The 14144-nt window shown below is 47.3% G+C and overlaps 1 protein-coding gene across 1 annotated transcript in view; it reads left to right on the top strand.

Annotated features, from left to right (window-relative positions):
• The first annotated feature begins 6987 nt into the window (after window positions 1–6987).
• grm5b (glutamate receptor, metabotropic 5b) overlaps window positions 6988–14144 on the top strand; it is a 50912-nt gene continuing 43755 nt past the window's right edge. The window contains exons 1-4 of the mRNA XM_076049854.1: window positions 6988–7149; window positions 11457–11925; window positions 12542–12985; window positions 13077–13191. Coding sequence (XP_075905969.1) covers window positions 11770–11925; window positions 12542–12985; window positions 13077–13191 — 715 coding nt within the window. The 5' untranslated portion in view covers window positions 6988–7149; window positions 11457–11769. The remainder of the gene's footprint in view (window positions 7150–11456; window positions 11926–12541; window positions 12986–13076; window positions 13192–14144) is intronic.

Genomic DNA, 14144 nt, shown 5'->3' with positions numbered 1-14144 from the left:
TGTCGTCATGCTTCCAAAAGGATGTCAGTTCTGCTATTGAATGGGTGACTACCGGTGCTAACGCATGATTTTTTCCATCACACACGCACTTACACAAAACACCTATTGTGAGGTGAGCGTCCAACTTTATTGAAGCAACCAGCAAACATAATTGAGACTTTCTGATCTAGTGTAGTTCAGATCAGTGCTCCTCAACTGGTGGGCTTGCAGCCATTTTGATTGGGTTGTGGCTTCTTTTTTTAATTATGTATTTACAGAGAAAATGTTGGGCATTTGTTTTGCAGGACACAAAATTCAATTAAATTATTCCAATTATTTTCTGTGGAACAAATTTGGGTCGCGACTTCATTATAAGGAAAAAGAAATGTGGGTCCTGAGATTCCACCAGTTGTGAACCACTGGCGTAGATGAAGCATTGAAGGCCATCATGAATATTTTAAGCGAGGTTAAAATGTTGACTGATTTTTCCTTCTTCTAATAACTTTGGAAGAGTTGTGGCCACAGTGGGATAAACTGTTTAATTCCAAGCATACAAAGTTCATGCAGCTATAAAATGAAGCTTTAAAACGCTGCCCTGCAGTACAGAGTCCTGGTCATGTGTCAACACAGCGTGACGATCATCTGCACAGCACAGGAATTCATCATATGTATTTAAAATGAAACACAGACTCCAGGTCTGAGACTTTCATCCTGGCCTCTCACACTCCCTCCTCCTCCTCCTCTCCTTCTTCCCCTCAGCAGTCAGCTGTGCAGATACAATACAGAGGCTCTGGGCAGTCAGAGCTGTTCGACTCTTCATCCTATACAGGGGGGGGGGAAAGTCCATCACAAGCCGGTCACATGCTGCCGCGGCCTGGCACGGGGTGCAGCTTATCCCCCGCAGCAGAACGCAGCGGAGCGCACAGGAATGACCGTCACATGACGGACCTGTCTGCAAGGGCCGCGCGCGCGCAGACACACTCACGCACACGTAGTAATGCGTGTTTTCCCACAGCTCGGAACTTCCGAGCTAAGCGCAGTAACGGCCGAGCTCAACCTGCGTGACTTTTCGCACGGAGTTCTGCTGTAGTGAGACACTAGAGGGCAGCATTGTTCGGGACAGAGGAGCGCCGCACAGGTCGCCGTAAAGTTCTGAGCAGCGTGTAAAACATTCTGCCATTTTTTATGACTGACTGTTTCGATAACCCGTGTGCGTTTGGGGCTGGGTTTTAATTGACTGCAGAACTTCAGTTGAATGTTTGTTTGTTTGTTTTTTTACCTTTAATTTTGTCAAGCACCTTGGGTTGCATTTATTGTATGAAAAGTGCTATAAAAATAAACTTTGATTGATTGATTGATTGATTGATTGATTGATTGATTGATTGTCACCCTGTTTGTTGGCGTTTCAGTTGAAAAACTGAGCAGCGTGAACAGCAAAGCGGTTCTCTGTCCACGCCAAACCGGATAGAAGAGGGTGGGGCTGCTGCCGTTTATACCTGCAAAGAATTAGTGACTTTACATCATCTCTGCACAAAAAAATAGTGTTGATCAGACTGGTTCTTTTTTTTTCTTCTTTGTTTTTTTTTTTTAAATTATGATTATTATTATTATTGTCATTATGTGTTATTTCCTTTCAGAGCATCCAATCATGACGGATTTCAACATGCACTGATGAGCAACAAATTGTTCTTGTTTCCATTTCCAGAGCGGGCGGGGGTGTGAACGGTGGAGGGGGGGGAATAATTTGCATCTGATTGCACAAGAACATTATCTCATCAAGAATTTGCCTGGAAATTTGAAAAATATAGAGACTCGGGACTGAAATGCTTCCAGGCGCGGAAAACGTGTGTGTGTTTGCTGATTCAGAGATGTGCTCTGCGTGCGTGTGTGTTTGACCTCTTGGCTCCCTCTTGACCTTGTCATCTAAAATTCTGACAGGACAGTGAGGAAGGAGGACAGATCTGTCAGAAGGAGAATAGATTGTTCCTTTCCAGTTTAAGAAAAAAAAAAATCTATCTTTAACTCTTTTTGGTAAAGAATTGTATTGATTTCTCCTCCAGACAGTTAATTAAACACAAATGACCTCATAAATTACTCATCGCCACCCTTTTTTTTTTTATCTATTAAAAGACAAAAGGCAGACAACAAAGGTCATTCTTTTGACCTCCAAACCTTAACCCACAAAAATGTGTTGTTTTTCCACCCTGAAGGCTCCCAGCTGATTTTTCTGTTTCCTTTCTCCAGGCTGTTGCATCATCTCCGTCACCAAGGTGCAGCAGACGCGGAGGCACGGCGACAGCTTGTCAACCTGTGCCAGCAGTGAACATCGGCGCTGGAAAATGCCTCCTGTTTGTACCTGCACCTGTGATGTGGAGCAGCCAGACTGTTTTTTTGTCTTTCTGTCTGTCTTTCTTACTTTCTTTCTTTCTTGATGTGCACAGACTTTGCATTTTAAGTCCTACAATATGACACAAAATCATTGCCCCTTGTGGAGTTAAATAGTGAGTTGAGAAGTTGTTGGTGAACTTAACATGTTTCTCAGACCTGCTGTACGTTTTACATCCTGCTTTGGTAATCTTTAATGTAAATTCTGATTTATTTATTTTTTTGGTGAGTATTACGACGAGCGAGATGATTAAGAGTGTTGTCCATATGCTTCTCTAATACACATTTCTCAGATGAAAAAAAAAAATGTGATGGATAAAACGTCGTGCCAAAAAAGTGAGGATTCTATCCTCACTTTTTTGTTTCCGTTGACATTTTGCTGTCCTACTTAGAGAGGAGATATCACAGTCACAAGACAACCCTGTAAATCAGATGTGTGTCTATGGCAACCGTGGGTATCCACCGTTATTTTGAAATGCCATTGAATAATTGATTTGCCGGCTGTGACACCGACTCTGTTGTGTCTTTGATTTGCGGTGGGGTGTTGTTCGAAAAAGAGCATCTCACCGCAAGGATGCTTGTATTTGTGTGTGTGTGTGTGTGTGTGTGTGTGTGTGTGTGTGTGTGTGTGTGTGTGTGTGTGTGTGTGTGTGTGTGTGTGTGTTTGAAGCATCAGTTCACAAAAGGTGCGGCTACGCCTGGTGAGGTGTCCTTGTTATCATATCTGTTTTGTTGATGTAATCTTGTCTCGTCGCGACCAGGGGACCTGTCAAAATGTGATGCAGCTCAGCAAGGACACACACACACACGCGCACACACACACACACACACACACACACACCACACACACACAGAAACTACCTAAGAGTGTATGCACTTTTACTGTGGTAACAGGAAGAGGCGCATCCATCATACCTTCCAGTCCAATTCTCAGCGGTTTCTCACTCTTGACTCTATCAGCTTTCAATATCAATTCCCTTGCTGAGTCAAATTTGCATCAGTCGCGTTTCTCCGTGTGTGCGCGCGCGCGCGCGTGTGTGTGTGTTTCAAGGAAGACAGAGACGTGTGGGTGAATGGACACTGAACCGGGCTAAGTGATCTGATTTGTCGGCTGCTTTACAATTTTTCTGCTTCGGTGCAACAACAGGCTTCTTCTTCATCCGTCCTCAAACATGAAGGACAAGATGTGGTGACACAGAGGAACTCCCTCTCCAACTGTGTGTCTGTTTGTGTCTGTGTGTGTGTGTGTATTTGTGTGTTTGTCTGTGGATCCATCTATTAATATTCCAGGGCTGAGTCTTCCAGAGTCTTCCAGACGGCTTATGTGGGTCCGATTCCTGTGTGTTTTTTTGGGGACAAGAGAGGATGACGGATTATATACTGCGTCCAGATTTAGCTGTTGGCTCTGTTAGTCCCCGTATTGGCACAGAATGCATCAGAGTCTGTCGACAAAGTCACGATGTATCTGTAAAAACGATGCATGTGCTGTGTTGCATTATGGGATTTCGGGGTCGTTGCCGTCGATTTCGGTGCATCCCATCCATCTTGGAAAGTGGAACTTGGAGCGATTCAAGTTTGACACTGCCCCATTTGCAAGTTGGGAAAGCCAATCGCATGGTCAGCCAATAGATCAATAGAAGCCTGATGGATTGACTTTCAAAAGTTTGTTGCTCCCACAAGTGGAATAAAAAAAAAATCAGAAACTTACTTACTTAAAGTGATATAAAAGTCAAACTCAATTCAAGGCCGCAACCGATTAAATGTGCTCCAAATTGAATTGAAATAGATCAGATTCCTTGCAATTGCTGCTGTTCACGATGTTCTAAAGCAAACAGAGCAGGTCTGATCTGAGCCACGTGGATCTTTGATGTGAATGTAGCCAATTAATAAACACATTCTCCACCTCCTACTTTTCTGTTCTCGAATTCCAGATGTGTGTATTTGTGATGATGCGGGTGGGTGTGTCAACACTAAAAAAAAAAACTTGACTGCCACATAAGCCTCCCTTTTGATTATCGCCCCGGGCCTTTGTGTTTTACACCCCTGCGTGTAAGTAAAAATCCTGTTTACTTTTGCACCGGAGTGGATGTGTTTGGCTTTTTGCCGGTTTGTTTGTGTCAAAAGCGGCTCAGAAAAGTGAGACACTGTGAGGCGGGGCGAGCGGGGGATAGAGGTCAGGGTTAGTAAGGCTATCACTGCAGCTGCAGCAGGAGCAGCAGCAGCTCAATCCGACAGTGTGTGCGTGCGTGTGTGTGTGTGAGGGAGGACAGTGTGAATGTGTGTACTTGTGAGCGTGCGTGCCTCCCTGTATGTCTATGCTCTTTTAATGGTCTGCTAATCCCCAATGCATTTGGATGGCAAATTAATCCAAACCCCTGTCGTTTCCCAGGCTCACCATCCCATCACCATCTCCTCCTCCTCCTCCTCCTCCTCCTCCCTGGGCGACTCTCCATCAGCATCCATCTCCAGCTGGTCTCCCCTGGAGGTAGGTGTGAGAAGCGAAGAGTGGCAGGACCTGTGTGACGTGACGTGAGCCGCGCGAGCGAGCCTCCTCATTGGAGCGTGTTGCCATAGTGAAAAAGTAGATTACCCGCCGAGAGCAGGATGCGCGACGGTCTGACGGACACACGCACGCACGCGTGATGGATGGGATGCAGCCGGCGGAGCCGTCACCTGTCCTGCACGCGCTGTCGAGGTATGTCACGCACGTCGCGCGAGTCAACGGATGCAGGCGCGTAACTTGCGTAAATCGGCCGAGTTCGTGCAGGCACTGGCAACCCAGCTACGCCGACAGGATGCCGTGTTACCGGTGGTTGCAAAGAGCTGGTGTTGATCCTCCCTCATTTCACCCGTCGTCGCCGTGCAAACTGCAGCACTCTATTATTAATGCATTCCGTTTTATGATTATAATTTTTTTTTTCTCATTGCACGTTACGCCGCGGAGAACAATGGGACAGGCAGTCAAAAATGTCATTGATCCTTCATAGAAAACAACAACAAGCCCAAAACAAACCCCCCCAAAAAAACAACACACTTCCACGCCAAGTCCCAGTGCAGCCACACCTGCGCTGAATCTGAAGTAGCTTGTTGTTTTTCTCGGGGAGACTTTTTAAAAGAAGCAGCAGCAGCAGCGTGCTTCCATTTCATATCGATCGTCTTCGCTCATCCTGAATGATTTCTGCGGGTATTTAACTTGGAAGTCAAGCTGGGGCTAAGCGGTGCGCGTTGGCTCCTCTGTGGCTTCATGATGTGATCGATCGGCGTCGTTACCCCGTCCCGTAGTGTCACCTCTCTGATGCGTGCTGGTGCCCGATCAGATGACAGACACAGCGATGACGAAACAAATGACAAACACACACACACACACACACACACACACACACACACACACACACACACACACACACACACACACACAGGCGGTCCCGGTAGGCTCCCCATGAAACCCGAGGATTCACGTCATCTTTGTCTGCTGAGTAGAGTAGGAATGATTGTGGACCAGAGAGAGAGAGAGAGAGAGAGAGAGAGAGAGAGAGAGAGAGAGAGGGGGGGGGGGGAAGCGGTAGAGAGTTAAAAAAAAGTTTATAAATGAATTTGATAAATGTGTATTGTACATATACATATACACATGTATGTAGATTGCTAAAAAAAAATGTCACGCCTGTCATAGTCGTAGTTTATTAATGAATTTTTCTTTGTCTTGTTGAATTTTCGTTTTCCTCTTAAAATAATCTAGCCTAGCCTATCTATAAATACAGATTACAGAATATGCAGAGCTGCGTTTTTCAGTGTACAGTAAAGTGTGATATGATTTGATATCATTTGTGTGTTGTATGTCTTCATACAACACACAAATGATAATGTCACCGTGGTATTTCACGCACCATTTAAGCCAACGCTTAACAAAAAAAAAAAAAAAAGCCTAAGCTAAGCTAAAGGAAGCTAAACTAAAGCGTTGAAGGCTTGACGACTTGAGTCGATACTTTGACATTTGAAAGGTACATTTTTAGTGTCATCATGTTACAAAAATCGGAACAGACTGGTAGTTCAGAGGCATTTGGTTCTCTGGTTTGCTTTAACGAGTGAGATGTTGAACTGTTAACAATTGCTCTTTATTAACAGAACAGCTTTTAAATTAGCAACGGACAAACCGCCTGCTGCAAGTTTGGTTCATCTCTATAAAGGGGTCTGTATGTATATTTCAAGGGACGGTTGGCAATAGGCGAAATTAGAACAGTGAGAGATTGAGATGATGGTGTAAAACGGAATGCAAACAATCAAACATGCAAGTGAATGGCAGCGGGACCAATTGCGGCGGCAATCACAGAATGGTGGCAGTCAGTAGAGGCGGTGCGGGGACACAATCAGAGGACAGGAGGGGAGGAGGCGCATCATTAGTGGACACGGACAACAGAGAGAGAGAGAGAGAGAGAGAGAGAGAGAGAGAGAGAGAGAGAGAGAGAGAGCGAGCGAACCTTGCGGGGACGTGCGGGAGGGGGGAACAGCTAAGGAGAGCGGGGAGGAGGGGTTAGAGAAGGGGGCGGGTTGAGGGAGAGGTGTTTGGAGCGCGGCTCAGGTGTGCGTGACCAGAAAACGGAGGAAGCTCGCTCAGAAGCTGCGCGGCGCGGCTCGGCGGCGGGTCGGAGCAGTTCCGGTGCGAGTGCTTGTGCGTTTGACATTGGACTTGAGCGCCGTCGGAAGTGCCCTCTGTCGCTGCCTGTGGACCTAACTTGCATGCTGATCATCAAGCAGGACCGCAGGGAGCGCATCGCGCACAGGTGGAAGGTAAGGAGGGAAATGTGCAGAAATCGCGACCTTTAAAAAAAAAACGAAAACGAAAACAAAAACAAAAGATGAAAGATGCTCTTTGTCAAGCCTGCGTGCAACCCCTCACCCTGCCCAACTGTGGCACTTTGTGCACGCCTCCGTCGACATGCACGAGAAAGGCGAGGACTTTGTTGTTTTGCCTTCCCGCACATCTGCAGCATCCTTGAATAGCACCAGAGCTGCATCCCGCAAGGATGAGGGGGGGCATGAGTTGCACCGATGGAAGGGGGGAGGGGGGGTGCATGCCGGGAAGACTGAGTGGAGGGTGTGAGAGGCGCTTCCCACCGCTGCATGCTGGAGCCATATTCATTTCAGACGGTGTCTCTGTCATGCTTTGCGCCATCCGGTGTGTGTGTGTGTGTGTGTGTGTGTGTGTGTGTGTGTGTGTGTGTGTGTGTGTGTGTGCGCGCGCGCGCGCGCGCGCTTAATTCGGTGGAGAAAAAAAAAAGGGACTGTCCCATTGCGGTTGACAGATGCTGCGCTGCGCCAGTCACTACTGTTGTCACCCTGAGGATGTGATTTCTCCGGAGACCGTGTGGCCGTTCGACGATCGATTATTCAAACCTGTGTCACACAGGTCAATTGATCCCCTGACGTTGTTGGTGGTGGGTGCATGGGGAGGGGGGGTAGGGGGGGGCGACATGCCTGCTTGGAGAAGGCGGGAGTTGGCTCCTCAAGGGGTCACTGAAAACAAGAGGTTCCAAGGAGGCTCCGAGCAGGGAACGGGGCACAAGTGAAGTGATTTAAGGTCATTGTATGTCTGTTGGAGTTGTGCGCCCCACACCTCCAGCTGTCCTTGTTTTAAAATAAATAAATAAATAAATAAATAAAAACAATCTGGTGCACATTAGATCATAAATGTTCATCTCGGAAGCAGCCCGCGACCAGTTGCTTATAAGCAGATTTAGAGGGCAATTGTTTTCCGTGAATCCTTCAAAAACAGCTTATTTAGTGAGACGTTTGTGCCATTTGTCACTTCACAAAGGACAAGACAACATGCAAATGAAGTGAAGGATTGTTGTTCTTGAGGCGTTCATTGACAGACTGAAGGCGCATATTGTGCAGAAAATTCAGTCGACACGTTAAATGACTTTGTCAAGTGGATGCTAAATGCTATTTTGCAGCATGCACTGTAGGTCACGTTAGATCACAGCCATGCCTCTGATTGGCCGTTTGCTGTTCTTTGATGTCAGCACTCTAAGGTGACACCAAGCTCGTAATCTAACACACCAACTGGGATCTGTTGCATTTCTTTAGTAAACATTAGTAGCAAAGAGTCTATAGAATTTTTTGGGTTACATTTCAAGCAGGCCAATCAGACTTCTTGACTGTTTGCTGACTTAAGTTGGTAGTGCTGCCAGGTTTCCTGTTGGTGATCGGACCACTGCTGACTGGTACTGCAGTACTCTGGCGATTGGTGCTAAGTGTTACAGCTGTGAGCTTGTCAAGACGGTCGTGCCCGAAGCCGGTTTTGAAATGTCAGCCTCGTGAGTGCAATAAACTGGAGACCATATCACAACGCTCTCAGTCTGGAACAAGAGGGACGTGGAAACACATGTTAACGGTGCAAACAGCTCCTCCCCCGAGCGGGGAAGACACCCGAGTCTTCCCAAAATGCTGCTGCTGCCTCCCTGAACTGAGCGGGCGACAGCAGATTGCAAGCGTGACCTATTTTTCTCTCAAGAACATCATTTTGAGAAATCTGATGGAGCCTGTGTGCCTGACTGCCTCTGTCAAACATTCCCACTCTGGAGTTTTATGGTGTTTCATGTTCCCAGCCAGCTGCTGATACCCTCCATTATGGAAAGATATGCCTCGATCATCGTATAAGTCAGAAGTCACGGAGCCGAGAGGCTGTTTATCTTTGCATTCCCTGCTCTCAGAGACCCCCGACGTCAGGACGATGACAGAAGAACAGATCCAAATAGTTAAATGTATTTTTTCCTCAAGCGTGTGTAGCTCAGTGCTGAACGTGTCCTTGGCCTTCAAAAACTTAATCCAGATATGGAGCAGTGTGTCAGTGCCAATGAAACTGAGAGCTTTACCCTTGCAGCCACGCCGTCTTTGTCTCTGCTCCGGAGTGGATGTGCGGTTAGGACGGAAGCGGCGACGGGCTTTAAATGTCTAATGTTGTGCGTGTGTGTGTGTGTGTGTGTCTGCGAACAGGAAATGTTTGTTTAGGCAGTGTGGGTTTGATTTTTTCCTTTGCTCTCAGCCACCGTCGGGCCTACGCAACGCGAGAGAGGCGGGCGCAGAGGGGGAGCGCGACACAGAGGCGCAGTGTGAGCAGTGTGTGACAGCCAGAGTCATACTGAGGGATTGCAAATTAAACAGTGGCTCATCTCGGGGAGATGGAAATGAATGCTGGAGTCATTTTTTGGGGAGTGTGTGTGTCCATATTAGCGCGGCAGCAGTTTATAGGATGGGAGACTGAAACACAGCTGACACGTGTGTGTGTGTGTGTGTGTGTGTGTGTGTGTGTGCGTGCGTGTGTGTTTATTACTGGAGAGCCAGTTTGCCCTGCTTCCACACTGACACCGCCACGTTAATTACATTCAGCTCGGCTCTCCGTCCCCTGATGGCTGTTTCCCTCGCTGTATCGCCATCTCGCCTCCTCCTCACCTTCAGTGTCTGTGTTTCTTATTTACCTCCATCCTCACCGACTCCCAGTATGTTTCCCTATCTTCTCCCTCTGTATCTTCCTTTCAGCCCCCCCCCCCCTCCTTTCTTCCTTCCTCCATGAAGCAAACCACCACAGTCACTGTCGTGACCTTGGTGGCGTTTTTCAAAGGGCTTCACACCACGGACGTATTTTTTCCAGTGCAAATCATTCCCACTAGAAGATGTGTCTTGCACTGTTGATTCGGCATGAGTATTTTCAGATTGAAATGTTTTAGTTTTTTTTTTTTTACATGCATAACCAGCCACTCTGATTAACGGATGTGACGTCTCCCACAACAACAACAACAGCATCAACACCAGTGACTGACAGCCCCTTTATGTGGTAACTCAGCACCGAGTGCTGTTTGACAAGCAAAAACACATTGTTCATGCGACAGCTTTGGGGACAACACGTGAAATAAAAGCCCGTCCAGCCAGGTAGCTGCCATCAGTCCTCTTAGATGAGGCGTTAGCGTCTGAAAAGAACCATTAATTGCCTCACTAACATCTGCAATCTGTTCAGAGCTGTGCTGCAGTTTCAGCTCCTCCAGAGGCGAAACTCTCTGCTGAAGCTTTTGCAGTGTCCTGTCCCTCAAGCCCTTTTTAGTGGATATCTTTTCCTGCTGCTGTTGTAAATTTGTGTTGCGGCCGGAGTATCGATCCCGTTGTTTGGCACCTGAACGTTTGTGTGCCCGTGCTTTAGGGCTCAAGTTGTGATTTCCGTCCTCGGCCTTTTTGACAGTGTTCCAGGTCCTCTGCCTCCTCTGTCTGTGGCTCAGTTTGCATTGCTGTCAAGTGCTTGTGCAGCTGGGGGGTTAAACAGATTATAAATGCAGAGAACGAGCCACTTAAAAGTCGGCTCGAGGGAGACGACTAATGTCCTCCCTGTTTGGCCGCCTGCTAAACACCACATACTTGGTGCATTTCATATATATTTGTCTGTGTCCCGTGTGTCTATATTAATAAGGTGATTTGTCCTCGCTATTGCAAATAGCATTCTTCAACCCCAGTCTGAACTTCACTAAATGGACAAGTTTAATAATTCATAACAACAAGGTGCATGCAGTGCCTGCATACCTTTTGTAAGAGAAAAAGATGATCTTAAAACAAAGCCTGTGCTGAAGGATGCGTAACGGAAACACGTGTTTGTTTTCAAACATAAAGACCTTTGACTGCAGAGAGAATGATGTGAAGAACACCCAAAAGCCAGTATTAAACTAATACCATTAAAGCAAACTAAATTGGGTTAAAATTAGTCAAAGTTGAGGGCCAGACTCTCACTCATTGTTAAATGCTCCCCGCTCAGCAGGTTTATCCCTGAGGTTCAGCATCAGTTCCAGTGTGCATCTACTGGCTTTGGTTTGTCGGAAGATAAAAAAAAAAAAAAAATGACAGAAAGGACTTAGATGTTCTCACCAGATGTTCTTATTGAAAGAATATTTGGTGGAGGGGCAGAAAGCTGTCAATCGAAAGCATAAAAGCCCAATCAGTGGTAGACAATAGATGGATGGATGGAAGGAAGGAAGGAAGGAAGGACTGACTGATGGAAATAATGCTTTTAAACTCTCCATATTCCAACCAAGTGCTCTCTTCTCTTCTTACAGGGGGATGCGAAGATGCTTCTGTGGACATCTACTTGTATATTGGAGATCCTGAAGCTTCGTCAGCCAGTGAGATCTAGCTCCTATTTCTGTTGAATTTCTCCAAAATCACCACTGCTGCACAAATCTGAGCAGCTGCAGTGATGGTACCACCTTAGCTTTTGTCTTGAGGAAAAAGTCCAGGAAGGACAATCTTTCCAATCCGCAAGCTCCCGCCATGGCCAGGAGAAGAGTTTCTCGGCTTTGTGGTTTCCTGTGACGACTCTTAGTGACAAACCCCAGATCTGCATCCACGTTTTGACCTCAGAGGACCAGGATGATGCTCTGTCTGCTGCTGGTTCTGTCTGTCTGGACCGGAACTCGGCAGGCCGATTCTGCCCAGTCCAACGAACGGCGAGTTGTAGCGCACATACCTGGTGACGTCATCATCGGAGCGTTGTTCTCTGTACATCATCAGCCTCCTGCTGACAAGGTACTTCTCTGCTTTTATGGCGTTCCTCTTATGAGTCATGTGTCCTCCAGGTGACAAGTGATGCTACTGGCAGGGAGAGAATGAAGCACATTTATAGAAATAATGTTTCGCAGGAAGTGTTCGTATTTACAGAGGGTTATGTGGAGGGCTTAAGAAGGTGAACGTGTTTTTTTCCGCTCTGATGTACAGAGCGTCCTAATGTTGCTCAGCCTATTAAGACCAAGCACTCATCTAATTTCTAGAATGGGGTAGACCTGTAAGTCCATGAACCATCAACCTCCATTAGCTTCCTCGGGAAGCCCTCATCACCTGCTGACTCTCCACCAGTTTTCCATTTCATTAAGGATAATTAGAAGAAGCAAAAAAAGACTTTCAACATGGCAGCGATGCAAAGATACATCCAGAAGTAAAGCAACTCAGAAAGCTGCAACAGTTCAGGGCTGCAATTTCCCCCAGGGACCAATGTAGTGTTCCGACTCTGATCCCATCAGTAAAATGATGAAAATTTGTCTGCGCAATTAGTGCCACTGTGTTAATCATGGTGGAAGAAGATTGATTGATGTGTAATTCACTTGTAATCCCGTCATGACTTTCGTCTGCTGCACGCTGTGCACAGGTGCACGAGCGCAAGTGCGGAGCGGTGCGGGAGCAGTACGGCATCCAGAGGGTGGAGGCCATGATACACACGCTGGACCGCATCAACAACGACCCGTACATCCTCCCCAACATCACCCTGGGCTGCGAGATCCGCGACTCCTGCTGGAACTCGGCCGTGGCCCTGGAGCAAAGCATCGAGTTCATCCGGGACTCGCTGGTCTCCTCCGATGAGGCTGAGGAGTGGGGCGGCGGCGGCGGCAGTCCCTGGGGAGGGACGGGCGGTGGGGGAGGGGCCATGAAGTGCGCCGACCCCTCAGCCACGCCGATGCGCGGCAAGAAGCCCATCGTGGGTTTGATCGGACCGGGCTCCAGCTCGGTGGCCATCCAGGTCCAGAACCTCCTGCAGTTGTTCAACATACCACAGATTGCCTACTCTGCCACCAGTATGGACCTCAGTGATAAGGTGAGAACAAACTGTGGACCCCTACAACCAAGGTGAATGTCTGGTTGGTGTCTCGCCTGTGTGGCGCTGACTGGGTTTCCTTTTGTTTCAGACCCTTTACAAGTACTTCATGCGAGTGGTGCCTTCAGATGCCCAGCAGGCCAGAGCCATGGTGGACATTGTCAAGAGATACAACTGGAGCTACGTGTCTGCCATACACACTGAAGGTACAGCCTGCCGGTCCACTTACTGAAGTTATTATTTACCCACATCTCATCAGAAGTGGTTTGAAGTGTAAATGGAGCAGCTGTTTAAAGTGGTCGCGGTCCGATTTGATAAATCAACATCAGGGTAAAAGAAAAAAAGGTAAAAAAAAAAAAAGACAGACACCATAAAAATTCCAACAAAATAGGGGTGTTTTTTAGGGCAAGGACAAGATGAAAGAGGCAGATAACTGAGAGAAGAATGTGACTGATGAGATTAGTTCAAACGAGGGTGCAGCAGCAGCCGAGGGAGGAAGTGATTTTAGCCGCTATATCCTGAGAATAATCCTGATTTCCTGTCGTTAACTCTCAGCACCAAGACAGGTAGCGCTGTTTCCCATTGCACCACGCTGCCTTTTTTTTTTCCCGCGACGTAATCATGAGTTTTGCTTCCGGGTGGATTTTAACCTTGTAACTGGTTGTCAAGGTCAGGTGCTGCCTTCTCAATCGGAGAGAAGCAGAGCGGCGGGTGGCTGAGAGAGACGACGGAATTACAAGGGAGGCACGGAGAATGGGGAGACAGAAGAGGATAATGGAGGCACTAGAGGGATAAAAGGAGTGCGTGAGGAAAGAGGGTTGAGGACAGCGGGAAGGAAACCCATCAATCCTGAGGATTGAGGAAAATATGGGGTTTATGTTGGAAAAGAAGTGGGCAGAAATATAAACAGGAGATCAAGCACAAGAGGCAGAAAGAATCAGGGAGGCAGAGCCGGAAAACATCAGAGGACAGAGTGAAGGTGTGTGTGTGTGTGTGTGTGTGTGTGTGTGTGTGTGTGTGTGTGTGTGTGTGTGTGTGTGTGTTGTGGAGTGCTCAGATAGATAAGGGAGTGCAGGGGAGCTGCAGATTCTGAGAAAGATGGTGGTGGTGGTGGCGTGTGGAAGGGTTTATAGAGACTCATTAATTCTCTTCATTAACA

Source organism: Nelusetta ayraudi, unplaced genomic scaffold, assembly GCF_046127955.1.
Source record: "Nelusetta ayraudi isolate G7.1 ecotype Tasmania unplaced genomic scaffold, CSIRO-AGI_Nayr_v1 ptg000120l, whole genome shotgun sequence".
NCBI lineage: Eukaryota > Metazoa > Chordata > Actinopteri > Tetraodontiformes > Monacanthidae > Nelusetta > Nelusetta ayraudi.
This window is presented reverse-complemented; position numbering and strand designations above follow the sequence as displayed.